This window comes from Myxocyprinus asiaticus, chromosome 32 (genome assembly GCF_019703515.2).
Source record: "Myxocyprinus asiaticus isolate MX2 ecotype Aquarium Trade chromosome 32, UBuf_Myxa_2, whole genome shotgun sequence".
Taxonomy (NCBI): domain Eukaryota; kingdom Metazoa; phylum Chordata; class Actinopteri; order Cypriniformes; family Catostomidae; genus Myxocyprinus; species Myxocyprinus asiaticus.
Genome location: NC_059375.1, coordinates 1,355,334 through 1,375,267, shown reverse-complemented (window position 1 = coordinate 1,375,267; position 19,934 = coordinate 1,355,334). Strand labels below are relative to the sequence as shown.

Below are 19,934 nucleotides of genomic sequence, written 5' to 3'. Positions count from 1 at the left end.
TGTGTTTTTAAGAAAAGGCCGTATTCTGACTAGCGCATGACTTAGTTCAAGTTCACCTGTTCACTGTCTTCACTGTCTGTGCACATGTAAGTTGTAATATGATGTTTACGTTGCAGATATAGCTGATTAGGCAGTATTTTTTTCTCACATTTTTGTCAACTGTATGTCTTAATTTAAACTGATTATTGTCAAGATACGTATCATCTGCCAAAAGGGCATAAACAAAATCAAAAAACCCTTTGACAACAAACATTTTCATCAGTAATTTTGATGACAAGATTAACACTAATTGAGAAATACTTGAAAACATTCCATTGTTTTCATTTATTTTGTTAATATTTAAATAGTCCACAAACATATGGCACACATATATATAGATATATATATATATATGCTTCTGCTCTAACTTCTGTACTTCTCGAGCTACGAATAAAATCTAGAGCGATCCTGTCGATATTGTTGGCTTTTGTATGATGAATTGCTTATGTTCCTTATTTTGTATGTGGTTTTGAATAAAATCGTCTGCTAAATGACTCATTTTAAATGTAAATAAATATTGAACTTAGAGTGTGTGTGTTTGAATTGTGTACTTTCTCTGGTACTGATATCGACTATTGATATTGTGGTATCATGATAACCCTAACATTGGCCACTTAAAACCCATATTAGTCAAGCAGAAATGTCTTGTGCACTTACTGTAAGGTTCATGAAATTCAAGAACTTCTTGAGCATTTCTGTCATGACTGAAAAATCCCCTTTTGGCAGGTTTTCCCTCACAGTAGTCACATTCATCTAGAAGAGACACACAACATTAGAAACACATTTCTCCCTGGAGGTTACAGAGTCTGGAGATTTCAAACACAAGTCTCATTTTTGCTAGTGATCTCCAAGTATCTTCAACAACACATCCAAATCATCAAACATTTCAATTTGCCTCCTTCCAAACGCTGACACCTATAATGAGAATCGAAGCCGCAAGCAGGAAGATGTCCAACTTTACTTACACTTCTATCTTCCAAAAGAAAAGCCTAGTTGTGTCAATTTTCTTTGTTTTCCAAAAAACACAATCAAAAGTTAGCTTCAAAGTAAACAAAGACAAATCCGATGCTGTGAAATAACTAGAGTATAAACGGCCATCTGTGTTTGTGTTTATTGGCTAGACAGATAAAGACAGTGTCAGGCAGAAAGCAACAGAGCACTGTTAGTGTGTAGGAGAAAAGGAAAGGGAGTCAATTACAACCAATTTTACAGCCCACCTCTTACCTTCCTGAAAATAAAGCCATTAATACTGTCAAACTCATCTCGGGGGGCTTTCCTCTGATACCCTGAAACTTTAAGACTGCAATTTAGACAAACAACTCTCAAAGCCTGCAATGACAAAGGAATGTTTGCCAGGGGTCAAGGTTTGACTGGTTCACCCCTGCAGGTAGATGAACTATTAAAGGGGGAAAAAGCATCTTTCTTCATTGATGGCCATGTATTTTCTGTGAGTTGTTTAGTGTCGCTATGTGGTTGAATGTTCGGGATGGTTGTTTACTGGTCAATTTAAGAGTCCTGCACCCCTTCTGACTTCTCTATGATCCCATTTCCACCTGGTATTATAATGCATCTTGGGTGATTCTATCACATGTGGTCAGGACACATCACTGTTTAAACCTGGTCACTTAATTGCATCTTGTATTCAGATTTGGAGGGGAGGGTCTCTAATCACTAACCCAAAGTATGAGCAATGTGTGCCTTAGCAAATACCACTAATGATGTCAGTGCATCTATTAATTTTGCTCAAGTTTTTAGGGAAACAAATGTTTTTGATGTTACTTCCAAACTGATCCAGACATAATTGATCTTGCTTGTGGGGACATGGTAGATAACCTTCACAAACAGCAGATGGTGACTGAAACATTCTCAGTGAGCTGGTGTGATTGTTTCTCTCCACGCACACATTTTAAGATTTCCTAACACACTGCTGCTACACTCTGTGTTTCACGACTCGAGTCCGGTGTCACTGATGATCAAAATTATGATGAGTCTAAAAGGAACAATTCAACCAAACATGAACATTCTGTCATCATGTTCTTACCTTAATGATTTCAAAAAAATAAAATAAAAATAATAATTTTTGGGTGAACTGTTCCCTTAATTCTTTCTTTAAACCAGTGGTTCTCAAAGTGTGGAGTACGCCCCGTTGGGCTATTGTAAGGGGGGTGCGGAAGACTGGCCCGCTTTCAAATCTCTTTTGCTTTCACACATTCAACAAAAATACAGACACTGAACACAAGAAACAATGTGCACAAATTCTTTTCCTCTGCCTTTTCTCCTGCCTTGTTTAAACTTTCGCCTGGCACCGCAGCACGTCCTGCGACTCTCAAAACATTCATGGTGTCAGGAGCGCTCGCAACGCTTATGTAAACAAGCCATTCTGGCAGTGAGCGCCAGTTTTAAATGGGTGAAGAGGTGAATTAACTCTTAAATTTTGGTCTGTTCCACTCATAACACTATCATATGGCTTCAGAAGAATTTATATCTAAGGTGTAATGGACTACTTGATATGTGCTTTTGGAGATTGGACAGCCACAATCATGATCCTCTCATCTCTCAATCTTGTGTTTCATGGATGAAAAACGTCACAAAGGTTTTGAACGATGAGGGTGTGTAAATGATTGCAGAAAGGTCTGTTTTTATTTCAATGGTAAAGTTTGCCAGTATAATCAAGTTCACATTATTGTACAGAGGTCCTGACCGCAGCCGAATCAGTGCATAGACAGCAATGTCACATGATACTTGTTACTTTTTTTAGCACTGGCCAGGATGGGCCAATCACAGTCATTTAATATAACTGGATGAGGATTTAAAAATACTTTTATAGAGACTGCTGAGGCTTATTTCCATTCACATGTTTGAATCCTTGCAGTTATCAATTTTTATTAAAAATAACTATCTAGTGTAATGTCTCCAAGGAGATATAACACTTTCTGATAGTTAAATGCGGATGAATGGAGGATTTGGTTTTCTGAGCGACCAAGCACCCCCTGGAGGAAGAAAACTTAATCAAGATAATAAACAAGAAATACAACAATAATCTTTGGCTGACAACGTGCAATTTGCAATGTGTTCATGCCTAAGGGTTGCTCAAGCAGCAGTATCACTTTTTATTAATTCTTTTATTTAAAAAATGTTTTGAAAGTATATAGGCATACTTACTTATTTGTATGTATTTATGTAACAAAGTATTCACAAAATAACAGAACAACCTAGTGACAAATGTTCATAATTTAGTGAAGAGTACTTTTTCTTTCAGTTTTCAATTTCAATTTCAACTCAAATCAATGTTTCATGCGCATTTATTTGGCAAGTAGTCTTGTAATAAGCTGGATAATGAGCAGCCAGACGGTCATTATTCACTAAATAAACACCAACAGAACTCAGAATTCAGCTCTTCAGAGATTTCTTTCTTCTCACATAATTACAGCGCAAATCGATATTTAATTCCCATTTGTTTATTTATTTGGTTAGTAGCTGTGTAATAAGCAGGATAATATACAGTCAGCCAGTTGTTATCGCAAAATAAAGCCCTTCAGGCTAATACAAGTGTTCTCCACTCAGCTTTGTGGTCCTGATCACCCTATCGGGGTTTGTTTTGTGATAACTGACTGACAGAACATTATCCCTTACTTATGCTTACTCGATACAGATTTTTTAAAATCATTTTTAGTCAATTTTGACCAATTTCATAACTGTTTAGACTCTTTCATAAAAAATAAAACAAAAATTAAAAAAAAGAGACTCAAAAGAATGATTCACTGACAAATGAGACATCACTATGGCTCACAAGCATGTTGTACTTTAAACAAGAGCAATCTCTAACCAATGACATATTTTAGAGCTGAGGGAAAATACAAAAATATATATTCACTATGGAAATTTCCCTGGAAAACATTATTTTAAAATTCCCAGATAATTTCAGGTTTCCATGACCGTGGGAACCCCGATTATGCATGAGGTGCCCAGTTATAATCTTAGAAATAATAGAAAAATGAATTAATTCTTGGCAGTCAAGGTGATGTTAAAAGTTGTGATTGATATTACTTCCAGTTCATTCATTACACTGGAAATGAAAGGTTGTGTTTAAGCAATGATCAACACCTCTGTATAAAAACTGTTGCATTTATGAGATCAGTCCTCACTAATATAGTGTCTTTGTGTTTTACTTACAGGGCTCCCCTGGCAGAGACAGCCCAAAAGCAGTGCAGTGTACGATGCCACGATACTGTCCTCCATGTGCTTGCCAGCATGCTGAAGAGCTGAAAAAAACAAATTGGCAAATAAATCTAATTAAAAAAAAAAGAACATCACCGCAGGCAAAAGATCACTGAATGGAACAGTGTAAAAGTGTATCAGTCTCAGGTCTCTCTACCTTTATTAAGATCTAGTTCTTCATCCTCCTCTTCTTTCTTCTTATCTTCTGTGCTGTTGTTTTCTGTTGCCACCCACTGGATCTCCTCATTGGTCTCCTGCCACTCTCCACTTTGGTCCAACTGGGGTTTGGGTGCATCATTGATGAAATCATCAGTCTCCGCCTCTGCCAACACGGCCGCATGCTCTCGTTGCAGGAAAAGCTTTATTTGCATGCAAACAGAGAAACACGTCAGTGCTCTCATTAATCACATAAGATTAACATAATATAGTTAAGCAATATCACACAAGCAAGAGTGCGATCTCAGGATCGGCCGATACCGATCCCGATCTGATACCAGTGTTATTTTTTTCATAATCAGTTTAGAATATCTTTACATTACTGTGTGGAACTAATTGGGTGTAGTCTTTAATATGTAAAGAAACACAAACCTCTAACTACACATTATTTCAATATAAATGTATAGCTTATTAAGAAACACTTTATTATTAACTAGTTTACTGGATAATGTAGCAGCAAAATTAACAGTAATTCCAGTCTTCAGTAGAAAAGAAACCAGTGGTTTTTTTTTTTTCTTTAAAGGATTCAGATCTCTTTTTTGTTCAATTTAGTTGTAAGACATCAGCTGTGCTGATTTAGGGCCATATAGCACGATTGCGAGTGTGATATTGCTTATATACAACAGTTCAATGAACAAGTTAATTAGGAAAAACTGAGTACAGTCATAAAAAACGCATTTGTGCATGGAACTACTTTCTTACGCAATGGATCAGAATCTGCCGTTGCTGGTTCAAAACTAATGAAAAGCCACTCAGAAACATAACTTCAGAACTACTAGTATCACAGCTTGGGCTGTTTCTAACATGTTATTGGAGAAACAAGGATGTGTGTGTGTGTGAGAGAGAGAGAGAGAGAGAGAGAGCGTGTGCGATCACCTGTTGATGATGCTGTAGTGTGTTATTCAGCTTTCTGAAGATAATGTCATTTTGGTGAAATTCATCCTATTTTCTCAGTGGAAAAATAGCCGTCCCTATTTCGCGGTAGCCGGTGCGCAAGAGTCATTCACGATAGAAACCGCAATCTCCTCCGCCATTTTAAACAGTATTTTCTCTCCAATGTGGAAACGGTAAGAGGTCAGTCCCTTGAGTTTGTGTTATTAATCAGTCTGTTGTGTCTCTCAGCTGTGATGAGCTTTATTGCTGAAGTTGTCAGTTTAACACCATTTACAGCTATTTCCTAGCTTTAGTATTGTAGTAGTAATACGAGCGATCACAGAAGTGCTGCTGAACATAAACACTGAGTGATGCTGACACACTTCATGTCACCAACTGGCTCATATTACACAAAAAATTGGTCTTTTGCCTCCACCTGCTAGCTAAAATATGTAATGTCACAATATTAAATGTAAAGAGACAGATAGCTCTTGACACATCTGCACTGCTCTTACACATTAGTTTAGAACAGCACGAACACAAGCGGAGTGATACACACACAGTGAAGCGTCTGAGTGATGATGGTGTGAGACCATCAGCACTCATGGAATGTCTCTAGTCCAATCAGATTCGAGGACCGGATCTAACTGTTGTATATTCTAATATATTATATTGGCATTACCCCTCATTTATTAGCAATCACTCAAAGAACATTTGTATCTGTTCAAAACTGATCAACTTCAGTATAAAACATAGCATTTTATTTTTTTATTTTAATCCAAAAAACAAAAGCTGTCATTTAGTTTTACATTTTCATTTTCCACCATCTCTAATCCTTAAAAATAAACAGAACCTTTAAGACCTCTTTATGTAAATGGCATCAGATAGGATTGGCTAACCTAGTCACATATGAAATATGCAACAACACCATGAAGTTATTAGAATACTGAATAGTGTTTTGAACAGTCATATGTTAACCCCTTAAACTCTGGCTCATTTTTGGGCTGCCGTATGCAATTTTTCACACTCGTATTTAAAAGCTCACTATTCACAAATACTGTGGACTAACTGTACAAAATTGGTCTCATTTTTCAGAGAACTGCCCAAATAAAATAAAAAAAAAAGACTCCAATTATTCATAAATAATATTGTGTGTTTAAAATCTTATAATAAACAAAGTTTTTTTTTTTTGTAAACATGTAATTCTGGTTCTGTTCACTCTACCTCACTTTAAAAAGTCTCATTTTATTCCACTAGATGGCAGAAAGCACTAGAAAGAAGAATTGTTTCTCTATCGCATTCCATCTCAATACACAGATCCGATATGCAGGTGGCGCTCTAACGCATTTTAGCCCTCACAGATGTACTCGTCCATAGACATTCAGTCTAATTTTCAGTTCATGCACCACCCTCATTATTTCATTGAATCTAAGTCATTGAAGCTCAATCTAGGTGTCATTAGAAAGCTGAGATCCTCCCCTTTGTGATGATAGCATGTTATCACCAATAGTCGATAGCATATTTTTCTGATTATTTGTTTAGCATGATTTTCCTGCTGGATGGCGTATTTTGTTCTGGACATCCAAGATATAACGTTGGATTATTCAGCCAAGCAAACTCACAGACAAGTAAACAATGGCTTATTTTTTTTAATAAAGTGGTAAAAGCAGATATAAAGTTATTAGCTATTTGGGGCTTACAGCAGCAGTGATCTGCGCATAAAAGAGACGTTTATATTTGATGACTTACAGAAATCATATTTCACATTGTGGTTCTATTGAAAATATTTCAAACTGTGGTATTAGTGTAACAACATTAACTATACAGTTACATTCCTGAGAATCAGAGCTTTCATTTGATATATCACTTATGCTATGTGAAGTGTTTTTATATAAATATTTCTACCCCATTACATCTTGGGGGCGCTGATTTTCAACACGATTATTTTGAGGCCTTATTTTGTTATTGTAAGTAACAAATGCAGTGAAGTGAAGGTTAACTCTGACAAGTTCAGATTCTAAGCTTTCAAATGATAGCTCATTTGCCTGACTTATGTATATGGAGACTTTAACATTTTAAGCAAAACCTTTTTTGCGATATAGCACCAGCCAGCGGGTCCATAGAGTTTAAGGATTATTAAGCCCATGGTTGTGATGTCATAACCATCAAGATTTGTAAACAAGCTGTTGTAGTTTAGTTTCAGTAAATGTTCCCAGTGTTCTGGGTGGACTGGAGAGTGAGTTTTTTTTTTTAATCTGTTTTCCTTGATATCACCCCTCCTTTAAAGGGACAGTTAACCCTAAAAATGAAAATTCTGCCTACCAGCTCACTTTGTGTTCAACAGAGGCAAGAAAGTAATTTAAGTTTAGAACAGCATGATGTTGAGTAAATGACAGAATATTCATTTATTTAAATGTAATAACCCTCTTAAGTGTGAATCCTGGCTGGAGTTAAACTGCAGTAAAAAGTCTAGTGGCTTTCCTTCAATCAGAAATATGAACAGATCACCAAACAACCCAGTAAGAACAGAACACAACAACTAGAACTGTACTTATGAAAGAGCATGGTCATTAAACCAGTATTGACCTGTGTCTGTACAGCAGTTGTTTACCTTCACGAGAGCAGCGATGGCACTGGGAGAACCTTCAGTCTTCAGCTCGTCTTTATCAGAAACACACATGGAGTCCCAGACTTCACTTCCCTCCATCTGCAGCTCCACCAGACAGTGTCTGTTCCTCGCACTGTACTCCACCAGATTAATGAGCAGGCCCAGACCCTACACACACACACACACAATAACATACATCTCATTTAGACCAACAGTAACCATGACACTAATAACAGTGCTAAAAACACAATTTAGACATTAATCACATACTTAATTTGATGCAAATTAAAACAAGGCTCTGTGTGGGATGGAAATACAGTCTGAAATTTGAAGTATATTAGAAAATAATAAAATAATATATATTGTGAAATATCAATGTGATATAGTAGTCATTTGTATGAATAAAGTATTAATTTGTCTTGTAATAAACAGAGATTGTGTTGCGACACTATTAAATATCTCTGGTCACTAATGACTCTATAAACTTTTGGTAATTAAGCAATTGTTGCAATTTTTTTTTTATTGTTCCACTATTTATAAGAGAAAGTTTGAGGGATACTAAAGAGGTGGGGGGATAACTCCAAAAAATGGATGAGGTATAGGGGGTGGAATGAGGTCCCGGGACACTCAAGACACGTGGTATGCGTTAAAGGGTTAAAATCAAATCAACTTCCAGAAACACAACACTATAAGAAATAAAACAGATTTGACTTCTGTCGAAAATTTTTTAGAACTATTTTCAGTCATAAACAATTGATTTGCACAACTGAACACCACTCTGTGGGTTACCCCAATTAAGATAACTTGAAAGCACTTGTAGTACTGGTCCTATTTGATGTATCGAGTGTATTCTAACATTAGCAGAGGTGTGTACTCACCAGGACCCTGATGTCAAACCTCTGCTCCTGCGGCAGGTACTGCGGCACCCTGAGCACACAGTTCAGAGCCGTGTTGAGTAACTCGTCCTGCTCGCCCGTCTTTGTGCTGCCCCATTCTACACACAGATTGACAACATGCTCAGTCACTGCATATATGAGCTCCTAGGTTCATTTAGGTATTGTCTCTGATTGTTGTTCTGTGAGCCGTATGGCTGAGCAGTCTAGTGTTATGCTGAAGGGTTTGGCAGCACTGCTAACAGAAATTCAATACACACAGTGAACAAAACCGACTTCAAGCCTTTCAGATGCATTACAGCATTATTGTTTTATTCAGCATTGAGACTGCCAACGATGTAATCGGATATCGTCGATATCTAACAAATACCCCGATGCTGATTGCGACAGAAGATGATCGACAATATCGGGAAATGACAAAACCATGGAGCAGGGAACTTCGCCAAATACATTAGTCCACGGTATGAAATTAGCATCTGCCAAATGCAGGTATTTCAAGAATTCATCTACCAGCCACTGTGGTGGCGACCTGCAAAACGTTCAGTGACACATGACAAGAAATGCTGTTAGACACCAAGACATGCGCCTGAAGAAACACAGACGAAAGAAAAGCCACGTGTCTGATTTGCTCTTTGTTAAGAGGTTCAATGTTGTCTCGTGGAACATGTGCAAATAAAGAGTTCTCACTTTCTTTTCTGTTTCAGAAACAAAGATGAAAGTGATTCAATCATAAAATAATCAAAAACACAGTCACCTTGAATCTAAAATTGAGTTTTGTTTCATTTTCTTTAGGCAGTAATAACTACATTAACAAAACGCAATACAATCACAAATTCGAAAAGAACACAGTGGAAATTATTAGGCAGCACTAATTTGGTGTTTATTAGTCTGACACCTAATAGAAAAAATGGTGTTTTATATTTTAAGGACAGAATAAGTGAAGTAACACTGTTGTCGCCATTTTATGCAAGTACAAATGATGTGGGTTGTGTTGAACGTTCTAGAGGTAATGGTTTATTTATATTTCAGTTATTAGGGGGCCAAACTCAGTATACATAGTCCACAGGACATTTTGGGGTTGCACACAAAGTTTCGTACAATTCTGTCAATAGGGGGCGCAACAACTAAAAAACTGTCATAACTCCACAGTCGTGTGATCGACAAAGTTCAAATTAAATATGCACTTTCTTTAGTTGAAGTGCTAACATATTCTTAAAATACTGATTCGACAAATCAACAAAAATGGCCGCCAGCAGCCAATCAAATTTCAGCACCTAATAACTTGAGATGTGAATGGCCTATGGTCCTGAAACTAAATATACAAAAGAAGGGTCTCCACACGAAGCTGTATATCAAATTTCATGAGAATCGGCCACACTATAAGCAAATTCCCATTTTTGCTAATAACTCCAGAGCCGTATAACTAGAATATTTTAGTTTCTCCAAATCCTTCAGTGCCCCCAAATCATATGGTCACACGGATTTTAATTTCTGTAAGAAAACTTTCCTAATGTATAGATTCTTTTTGAAAAAAACTACGTTTTCAAACTCGTCCTAGGCTTTTTCCCAATTAGTACAAAATTTGGTATACAGCATCTGTAGACCCTCCAGACAAAAAGTTATCAAAAGAATTTTGATTCGTTTTGACATTCGGAAGATATAAGCCAATAGTTTTTGGGCGTGGCCTATAATGACTAATTGGTCTGTATCTTTTAAGCACAATTTTCAAACCTAACAAAACTTAACACATGGACAAAAGAAAATTCTGAGGTCACATGCAAAATTTCATCAATTTGTGATGCTAGGGGGCACTATAACAAGCAGTTAGGTTTTGAGTTAGGGCCCGGCTATACTTCATTTTTCTATACTTCAGCAGCCTTTCAAAGTATACTTTTCTGATTGCGAGCAAATACGAACGCATTCGACGCATGCCCACTACAACTACTTTGTGATACTCTTTTGATAAAGTCAATGGCTGGCACATGCGCCCATGATGCACACAGACAACGATCACCTCCACGGGTCAAGAAAATCTGGGTGGCGCATGGTCAGGCCATCAGCAGCTCGGACAACCGAAGTATACTCAGGCCTTCAGGGTTAGAGTTAGCATTAAGGTTACCAAAGGCTTACCTAACCCTAACCAACACACAAAAACACTGTCAACAGCATCTACAGGATCTTTTATGTCAAATCGGAAAATTTTGGAAATCTCTCAATATGTGCTTGGCCCCCAATGATTGCCGCTTGCGGCTATTTTTATTATGTTTACATTTATAATCATCTTTAGATCTTAATTTGTATTAGTAATTTTCCACCTGTTGTTGTAGATGGATCCTTGCATGACGGCCGGAGGAGGAAGTCGGAGAAAGTAAATGTTTGGATTTGGTGAGGTGTCTACATAAGATTTTTGACCACTTCATTATTTTAATTGCTTATTGTTTCATTTAAGGTGCAATTTGAATTTTTAAATATCTTTAGTTACATTTTTTCATGTTTCAATAAATGAATTAAATTTTTAAATCAAAATCAATAAGGCAGGGACTGGGTAGCACAGCAAGCAAAGATGCTGACTACCACCCCTGGAGTCGTGAGTTTAAATCTAGGGTGTGCTAAGTGACTCCAGACAGGCTTCCAAAGCAACCAATTGGCCCGATTGCTAGGGTGGGTAGAGTCATGGAAGGAGGGTTGACAATGTAATTGGATATTGTAATACTTTTTTATTAAAATACTGTGAAAATATTTTTTGCATATCGCCCAGCCCTATTGCACATCCCTAGTTTGGTGTAATACTCAAGCGTACTGACCGTTGTCATGTGTGAGGTTGAGCAGGACTCCGATGATGGCTCTCATACAGTCTTCTACAGCTTTGCCCACATTACTGTTGCTGCAGTACGGCAGCAGTGTTCCTGATGAACACAGACCTCTGTTTACCTCGCGACTGTACCTCTGAATCATCTCTTCACAGTGACGCAATGCCCTGAAACACACATACACACAAAATAAACATGCTGCTTCAACTACAGTAAAACCCATGTCAAGTTTATTCAATGAAATGAGTAGTAGTACCAACACAAATTTAATATTCTGTCATTCTGCCACCAAAACATGGCTTTCAAAAGACAGTGAGATTGGTCTTTCTTCTATGGATTGCAAAAAAGTATTTTTAGGGCCAAACTGCTTTTCCATACAATAAAAGACACTGTCAAGCTCCAAAAATGACCTAAGCACATACAAACAGTTCACGTGACTCTATAGTCAGTCTTTTTCAATTTACTGAAAATTTTTTGGATGAAAACTATCCTAGACTATAGAAAGCACAAACATAACAATGCTTGATAAATCAAATCAGGATTTACAGTCTATTACAGGGTGCAGGGTATTAAAGGCAGCATTTCTAGACAGGATATGACAACTGCTAATAAAAAATGGAGATTTTAGTTCAATGTAAAGTGAACCCCTGGCACAGTGATGTCACATTTAGACATTTTAACACTAAATCTGGTACTTTAAGTGCTACATCAGCCATTTAACAATGGGTGTCTTGAGTAGCTTTCAAGATGGGAAACAGTCTGTAGATAACGGCTACAGTGAGAAGTGCACACATTCTAACTGATCACTGAAGACAGCGTATGTAGTAAATAGTGTAATCTAAAAGATTACTGATTACAATTTCAGTCTTGTGAAATCAGTACTGGATTACACTTCAGAAGTAATCTACCCAACACTGTCTACATTGAATAAGTAAATTCTACACGTGTACACAATTCAAACATGAAGAATCATGTAGAGTGCTCTAGCTTAATATTTAGGATTGTTTGTTATCTGTACAATGATTCCTCAAGTATCAATCATAAAGTAAAATAAAAAACGTTGTAATATTTATTCGCACATTTGAGTAAATTTCACTGGTACATAAGTACATTTTACTTAACTTTTCGGAGCTGGTGATCCCAGCATACACTATGCTTTAATTAATTAACGTGCATGGTTTCACTTTTTATTTATTTACATTTGGTAACTTGTTTTGGGAAGTCTGAAGTTCATTTCTACTCCAAATTACCTCATTATTATCAAAAAAGTATCCATTCATTGTTACCATTATCTTGTTTTGTGCATCAATTGTTGAGGTCAGTGTGTGGCGCTGTTTCTTTTTTCTCACGCCAATAATAAAAAGTGATGTTCCACAGATAAAACGGCATACACCAATGAGCCAAAATATTATGACCACTCACAGGTGAAGTGAATAACATTGATCATCTCCTAACAAGGCCACATGTCAAGGTCTGGGTATATTAGATGGTAAGCGAACAATCAATTCTCATAGTCAACATGTTGAATGCAGGAGAAATGGGCAAGAGTAAAGACCTGAGAAACTTTGACAAGGGCCAAATTGTTATGGCCAGATGACTGGGTCAGAGCATCTCTGAAACGGCAAGGTTTGTGGGTGCTCCCGGTCAGCAGTGGTGAGTACCTACCGACAGTTGTCCGAGGGACAAACCAAAAACCGGCGACAGGGTGTTGGGCGTCCAAGGCTCATCGATGCAAAAGGGCAACGAAGGCTATCCGGTCTGGTCCGAACTGACAGAAGGTCTACTATGGCACAAGTCACAGAAAATTGTAATGATGGTTACAGGAGGAATGCGTCACAACACACAGTGCATCGCACCCTGCTGTGAAGGGGGCTGCGCAGTCAGAGTGCCCATAATGACCCCTGTCCACCGTCGAAAGTGCCTACAATGAGCACGCGAGCATCAGAACTGGACTTTGGAGCAGTGGAAGAAGGTAACCTGGTCCGATGAATCCTGTTTTCTTTTACATCAAGTGGACGGCCGTGTACGCCATTTACATAGGGAAGTGATGGCACCAGGATGCACTGTGGGAAGATAACAAGCTAGTGGAGGGAGTGTGATGCTCTAGCCAATGTTCTGCTGGGAAACCCTGAGTCCGGCCATTCATGTGGACGTCAGTTTGACACGTAACACCTACCTAAACATCGTTGCAGACCAGGTAAATCCCTTCATGGTAATGGTGTTCCCTGATGGCAGTGACCTCTTTCAGCAGGATAATGCACCCTGCCACACTGCACACATTGTTCAGGAATGGTTTGAAGAACATGATGAAGAGTTCATGGTGTTGCCCTGGCCTCCAAATTCCCCAGATCTCAATCTGATTGAGCATCTGTGGGATGTGCTGGACCAACAAGTCCGATCCATGGCAGCTCCACCTCGCAACTTACAGGATTTGAAGGATCTGCTGCTAATGTCTTGGTGCCAGATACCACAGGACACCTTCAGATGTCTTGTAGAGTCCATGCATTGGCACGTCTGCGTGGTTTTGGTGGCACATGGAGGACCAACAGCATATTAGGCAGGTGGTCATAATGTTTTGGCTCTTCACTGTACATTAAGCCTTTCACATGATGAAAGATGTGTTTTAAAGGAAAGTCCCAAATGTGAAACAATGGTATATCAAGTTTATTAATTATAAAGGCGCTGTAAGTTATTTTTTTATGAAATGACATGCATAAAATGCCCCTATTACCTGTCAAAAATCACTGAAACAAATGCCATGAAAAATCACAGCTGTCACTGTAACAGCCCTAAGCTCAGTAAACAGTGAGGAAAAAGATGTTTGCGGGCCAAGGGCAGATCATTTGTTTAGCCATCATCAGACTTTCTGCCTGTCAGTCATTGAGCGCATTCACAGGGCAGCTCATATATGCTAGTATAAATTCTGATACGGTGTCCTGCTCCTGTGAAATGCTCATTGATATAATTAAAAATGACAATTCATGACCTTTTACTTGTGAGTAACTTTTATGTAACCCAGCTAACACATATAAACCATGCTTTCACAGCGTTCAAGTAAACCTATGCTTAACAGTAATGTTTATTGCCTTCAAACTAAAAATGAAGGCAACTAATAACACTGCATGAATGATATGTATTAGCTACTTTTGCATTATTTTTGCATTAAAGTGTCGTTTTCTCACTGTCACTTGCCTGAGATAGCTAAAGTGCGATCAGCTTCATGCAAATGCCTCTAATGCACTTAGCATTATGAGAGGTCATTAGTGTGTGAGATGGAAGCGGATGTAGAGCTTCATGGGTTCATATATTAGTGGGGTCATTATTAATGCAGCCTGCCGTTCTCTCTAATTAAATTAGAGCCAGCTGAACGTGCTCCTGCAGCCATGCGTGCATCTGTGAGACGGCATTGTTGACTCATTGAGATCCCCCCTCATAGTCCTGAACTCCCATGCCTACTTCACAGTGCACTCTGAAGGGTTTGACCCCATTTAGAGAGCTGGGACATCGGCTCTTAATTACGTTAACAGCGGAAGAGAGGCCAGACTGCCTCAGACACACAAGAATAAGTTACATTTACCAAAATGGATAATTAAAGGTGTTCGACACTCACTGCCATTTCATTTGGAAACCTAATTTGTACATTTTCTGAACCTGCACCCTGCCTGAACACATGCCTCCAGCGGCTCAAGTCAGGAGAACATTACAAGTCTACAGCTACATTACTGTAAAACTACAGCTAGACTACTCAACAGTGTTTATTTTTAAGGCACTTACTTTGCTGATGACACTATGAGTTGGGAGTCCTTGTAGGCGATCAAGTAGCCCTGGTTTTCTGGATTGTGAACGGTTACCTGAATCAAAATATTGCATATAAAAATAAGTTGAAAAAGCAAAGAAATAATTTCACAATGAAACAATTAACTATCCTCTTGAATAACTACCCTCTATAAAGTTGGCCCAACAGAGGTACACTAAATAAAAACATTAAATAAATCTACATTAAATAAAACAATAAAAAATGTAAACACAATGCTTAAAACAGCAATATGAAATTCACATTAGAGGTGAAATATTGTTGATTTTTTTTAATTGCGGTGAGCAAATATGTAAAATTTTGTTGAAATTAGGGTTGTGAAAAAAAAAACTTCCACAAGAATTGACACTTTTTTCAAATGATCTGGCACAGATGCACAAAAATGATCAGAATTCATTATTAATAATTGTGTTAATTGAAAAAGTATATGTAGGGCAAAACACTGTAGATAAATATAAGTGCTATGTGGAGTACAAGATCTGCTAAGCTCAACTAAAATAGCAAAAACATAAATACCTTTAGCTTAAAATAAAAAACTACTAACAAAATGCTATTATATTAAATATATTTAAAGAAGAAAATATTATTAGATATATAACAATTGGATGATATTATTTAATTCTGCAATCAGTTCTTTGTCCAATTCAATAATAACACATTTAGTTAGGGTGACATTCCCTTACAAATATTAACCATGATTTTACTACAGTAACAGTGGTTTAACCATGGTATTTGTAGTAAAACCATAGTAACCACAAAATTAATCATGGTTCATACAGTCATGGTTACTACAATGTTACTATAGTAAAACCATGGTTAATTTGGTAAGGGTTAAAGGAATAGGGTTCTTCAAAAAAAGTCCCTTTAAGGCTGCACTTTAAGGCTCAAGTGAATCAGTGAATCATTTACATGAACCGTCTGAAAGAACTGACTCATTAAAATCAATCAGAGTTCCCAACGCAAAACATAAGGGAATCGTTTATTTTAAACAGTTTATTTACATAAACTGTCAATGCTTCAGTTAATCATTAATTTGCCTTATTGCTTAAATAAAACCCTTATACTCCACCTGATCAAATAATCATAACTCAGAAGTGTGAGGAAAAAGGAAACTTACACTCTCTAGTACACGCAGACATCTCTCAGCGCCCCATAACGACGCCACTAGATTCTCCTTATCATCCTCTTGACTCAGATTCTCCACACACTCTTTCACTGTGAGGAAACACACACATCTCGCACTCGTAAAAGGCATTTTATCCTAAAAGTATCTCTGAATGTTCTGAAAAAGAAGTACTCATCACTTAATATAATAATCTACCAATCCTCCTGGTCTTTAAGAGCAAATAGCATAGTAAACAGAACTCCAATTCTCCGCGAGCTTCTTTTTTATGTACCTTTATCTACAATGTGATCCAGGCCTCCCAGAAGCCTGAGTTCTTCTTTAAACCAGTCACCCGCTCTCTTCGACGTCAGTGATAACAACGTCTCCATGGCTAAATGTCCCGTCTGAAAAAGCGTTAAAAAAAAATATTACCAATATCATTGATTCAGGACCAGACTTTACATTGGACGTAAAGTGGCGATGCAGTTTCTAAAAAAGTCAAAGAAAATGTTCTTAAATCAAACATGGAAATGTATTATTATAAATTTTGATTTGAATATTGACTTAACGGTAAGTTAAGTAAAGTAAGAACGGCTTGAAAATTATTAACCAATATCTAACAGTTAATACCATATGTCATAGTTCTCCAGCAAAAGTGTGCCATGAAGTTACATTCTAGCTTCAAGCATTTATTACATTTATTACATTTACAAATTAATGTAAATTTGTTGATAGTGTGCAATACTGTCTGGAGTGAGTCTGAATTCTCTCATGGTCGCTAACTCTTTTCTCATTAAGCAAACTAGGTGACAGTCACTATGTAGTGAATAGTGAACAAGTAGACGAGTAAGTGTTTTTAGACACAGTATATACATGAATGTGTAAAATGCCTCTCATGGGCCTTGTGAGTTCAGCACTGTGGTGAGATTCACATCTTCATGAGCTCTTTCCACACTCACAGCTACTCTCAATTATTGTATGAGAAAAGTCTCTTGGCGTTGAGCTTGTCATTACAGTAGCAATCGATGTACCTACACCAGATATTGACTATTCAGATTTCATCACTTGTAGAATATCAGATTTGTGTGCAGTGTTGAACAAAGCCACGAAGGAAAGTGCATTTCTAAACCTGCTGCACTGGAGAGGTTGTGGGTGTAAACAAACAGCTCTGCTGCACTGGAGGAAGATACACTGCTGAATAAACAAGCAAGAGAAGTTTACCGTGATGTTCTCCAAGTCCAGATGCTTATTGTGAACAGTCTCGCAGAGTTTGCGAATCTTTTCTTTCACTTTGTTCATCTCTTTTGCTGTCAGCTGATCAGCTGTGGATTTGTCCTGTTCTAACTCCAGTAATCGGATCATTAGATCAAGACTGGCTCGATCCAGGTCCATGTTCAAGCGGTCTCTGCTGAGAATGTACATCAGAGAGGCTGTACACAGAGCTAAATTCTGGGGTCACAAACAGGAAAGAAAAACACCAGCTGAAGACATTTGGGAGGTTCACACATAAGTGCATGATGATTTATTTTTTAATCAACATCAAGATTTCAGGTTAAAATGTATATGAGGTTGTTCCTTCAACATTTAGCACTGTGGTCTTTCTGGAAACATTTTTCACTCTCTCACCAATGTTTTTTTTTTTTATTTATTAGCCCACTTAAAGTTGAAGAAACATCCATGAATATATAACGTAAAGTGTACGTCATAGTAGGGCTGGGCGATATGGCAAAAAATATAATCTCGATTTTTATTAAATTCATGGACGATTCACGATTATTTTTTATTTATTTATTTATTTTTTCAACTTTTAAATGTACTCCAACATGATTCAAATTGTATGTTTATTAGAATGCAAAGCAACATGTTTAGAGAAATCCAAGTCCTTTTCATTATAGGAAACTGTACAAATGCACCACAGAGGGAAGTTGTAAACATAGTGTTAATATAAAATAAATTCAAATCAAATAAACCCAGATGTCCAGAAATAACAGAATAAGAAAACTGCAAAATACTTCTTAGCCAGTGTAGGTATTCATTTTATTTCTAGAAAGTACTCACTGTATATCAAACAATTTGTGTGTATATTCATAAACTCCTGCAGATAGAGACGCACCTCTAGTGGTTCACGCTTGCCCAATGTTGGCTATATATGCAGTACACTTAAAACACGTCACAGAACAAAGCAATAATTAGCGATCTATCTTAATCATCATGGCAAACGGAGCAGCGGATGTTTGATTCCCCCATATATAGCCTCTTCATGATTTGAAATGAAGCGCAATACCTTTCGCGTAACTAACGCTTTATTATGGGTGAAAAGAAAGGAGACCGTTCATCAACATACGCACAGCGAGGCCAGTTATGGTCTTAAGCCGGTGTATACCTGCATGAAGGACGAATGCGAGCTATAATCACACTATGTGCAATCGTACTGGGAATATTACCGCTGTCTTTTATATCAGTCTCTGTGTTGTTAACCGGTCACGTTCATTTAAAGTGCGCCACACACGTGCAGCTGATCAGATCGGGAGCGGCATTTAGACAAGCATTCTGATTTCTTTTCTCTTCCTTATTCAACCTTTGGCGGATTTACAACTTATCTAACTTTAGCATTTGTAATGTTTTTATGCAAAATCTAGATTTTTCGATTTAAAAAAAAAAAAGTGTGTAAACACAAATTCTAATTAATCGGAAAAACCACCCAGCCGAGTTTTAGGTGCTGTGGTCACCCTTTTGTTACATTTTTTTCCATGTTTTAAGCCATTTTGAAACACCTATTTGCCTTCACTAGTTTTAAATAGTCCTACAGTGTAATACAGTATTAATTGTCCATGTAGTCTCTCCATTAATATAAAGCCATGAAAACTGCATGCATAAAATAATTTGCACAATGCTGTTTAAAGTAGTTTTAGATGGAGTAAAGCATGTCACACCGCATGAAGTCACCTTTCCAAAAGTACTTCATGTCAACAACTACATTTGAAGACTCAAAAGTTATTTTGGGTAAATTTCAAGAATGTCTGATATTCAACAAATTAGTTTTTCTCATGGGGTAAAAGTGCATCCTGACAGCCGCAGCCTTGGTTCTAGAAGTATTTTCCTCATTTATTTTCTGCATAGAGATTTAAAACAAATCTTTAATAAATAATAATAATAATTCCTTACATTTATATAGTGCTTTTCTAGGCACTCAAAGCGCTTTACATAGTATAGGGGGAATCTTCTCAACCACCACCAGTGTGCAGCTTCCACCTGGATGATGCGATGGCAGCCATAGTGCGCCAGAATGCACACCACACACTAGCTATTGGTGGAGAGGAGAGTGATGTAGCCAATTCAGGGATGGAGATTATTAGGA

The 19,934-nt window shown here is 37.4% G+C and overlaps 1 protein-coding gene across 1 annotated transcript in view; it reads right to left on the bottom strand.

Annotated features, from left to right (window-relative positions):
* waplb (WAPL cohesin release factor b) overlaps positions 1-19,934 on the bottom strand; it is a 98,063-nt gene that overhangs the window by 4,193 nt on the left and 73,936 nt on the right. The window contains exons 10-19 of the mRNA XM_051667787.1: positions 17,798-18,025; positions 16,869-16,980; positions 16,589-16,686; positions 15,432-15,508; positions 11,652-11,824; positions 8,833-8,948; positions 7,958-8,122; positions 4,415-4,616; positions 4,213-4,301; positions 697-792 (exon numbers count right to left, since the gene is read on the bottom strand). Coding sequence (XP_051523747.1) covers positions 697-792; positions 4,213-4,301; positions 4,415-4,616; positions 7,958-8,122; positions 8,833-8,948; positions 11,652-11,824; positions 15,432-15,508; positions 16,589-16,686; positions 16,869-16,980; positions 17,798-18,025 — 1,356 coding nt within the window. The remainder of the gene's footprint in view (positions 1-696; positions 793-4,212; positions 4,302-4,414; positions 4,617-7,957; positions 8,123-8,832; positions 8,949-11,651; positions 11,825-15,431; positions 15,509-16,588; positions 16,687-16,868; positions 16,981-17,797; positions 18,026-19,934) is intronic.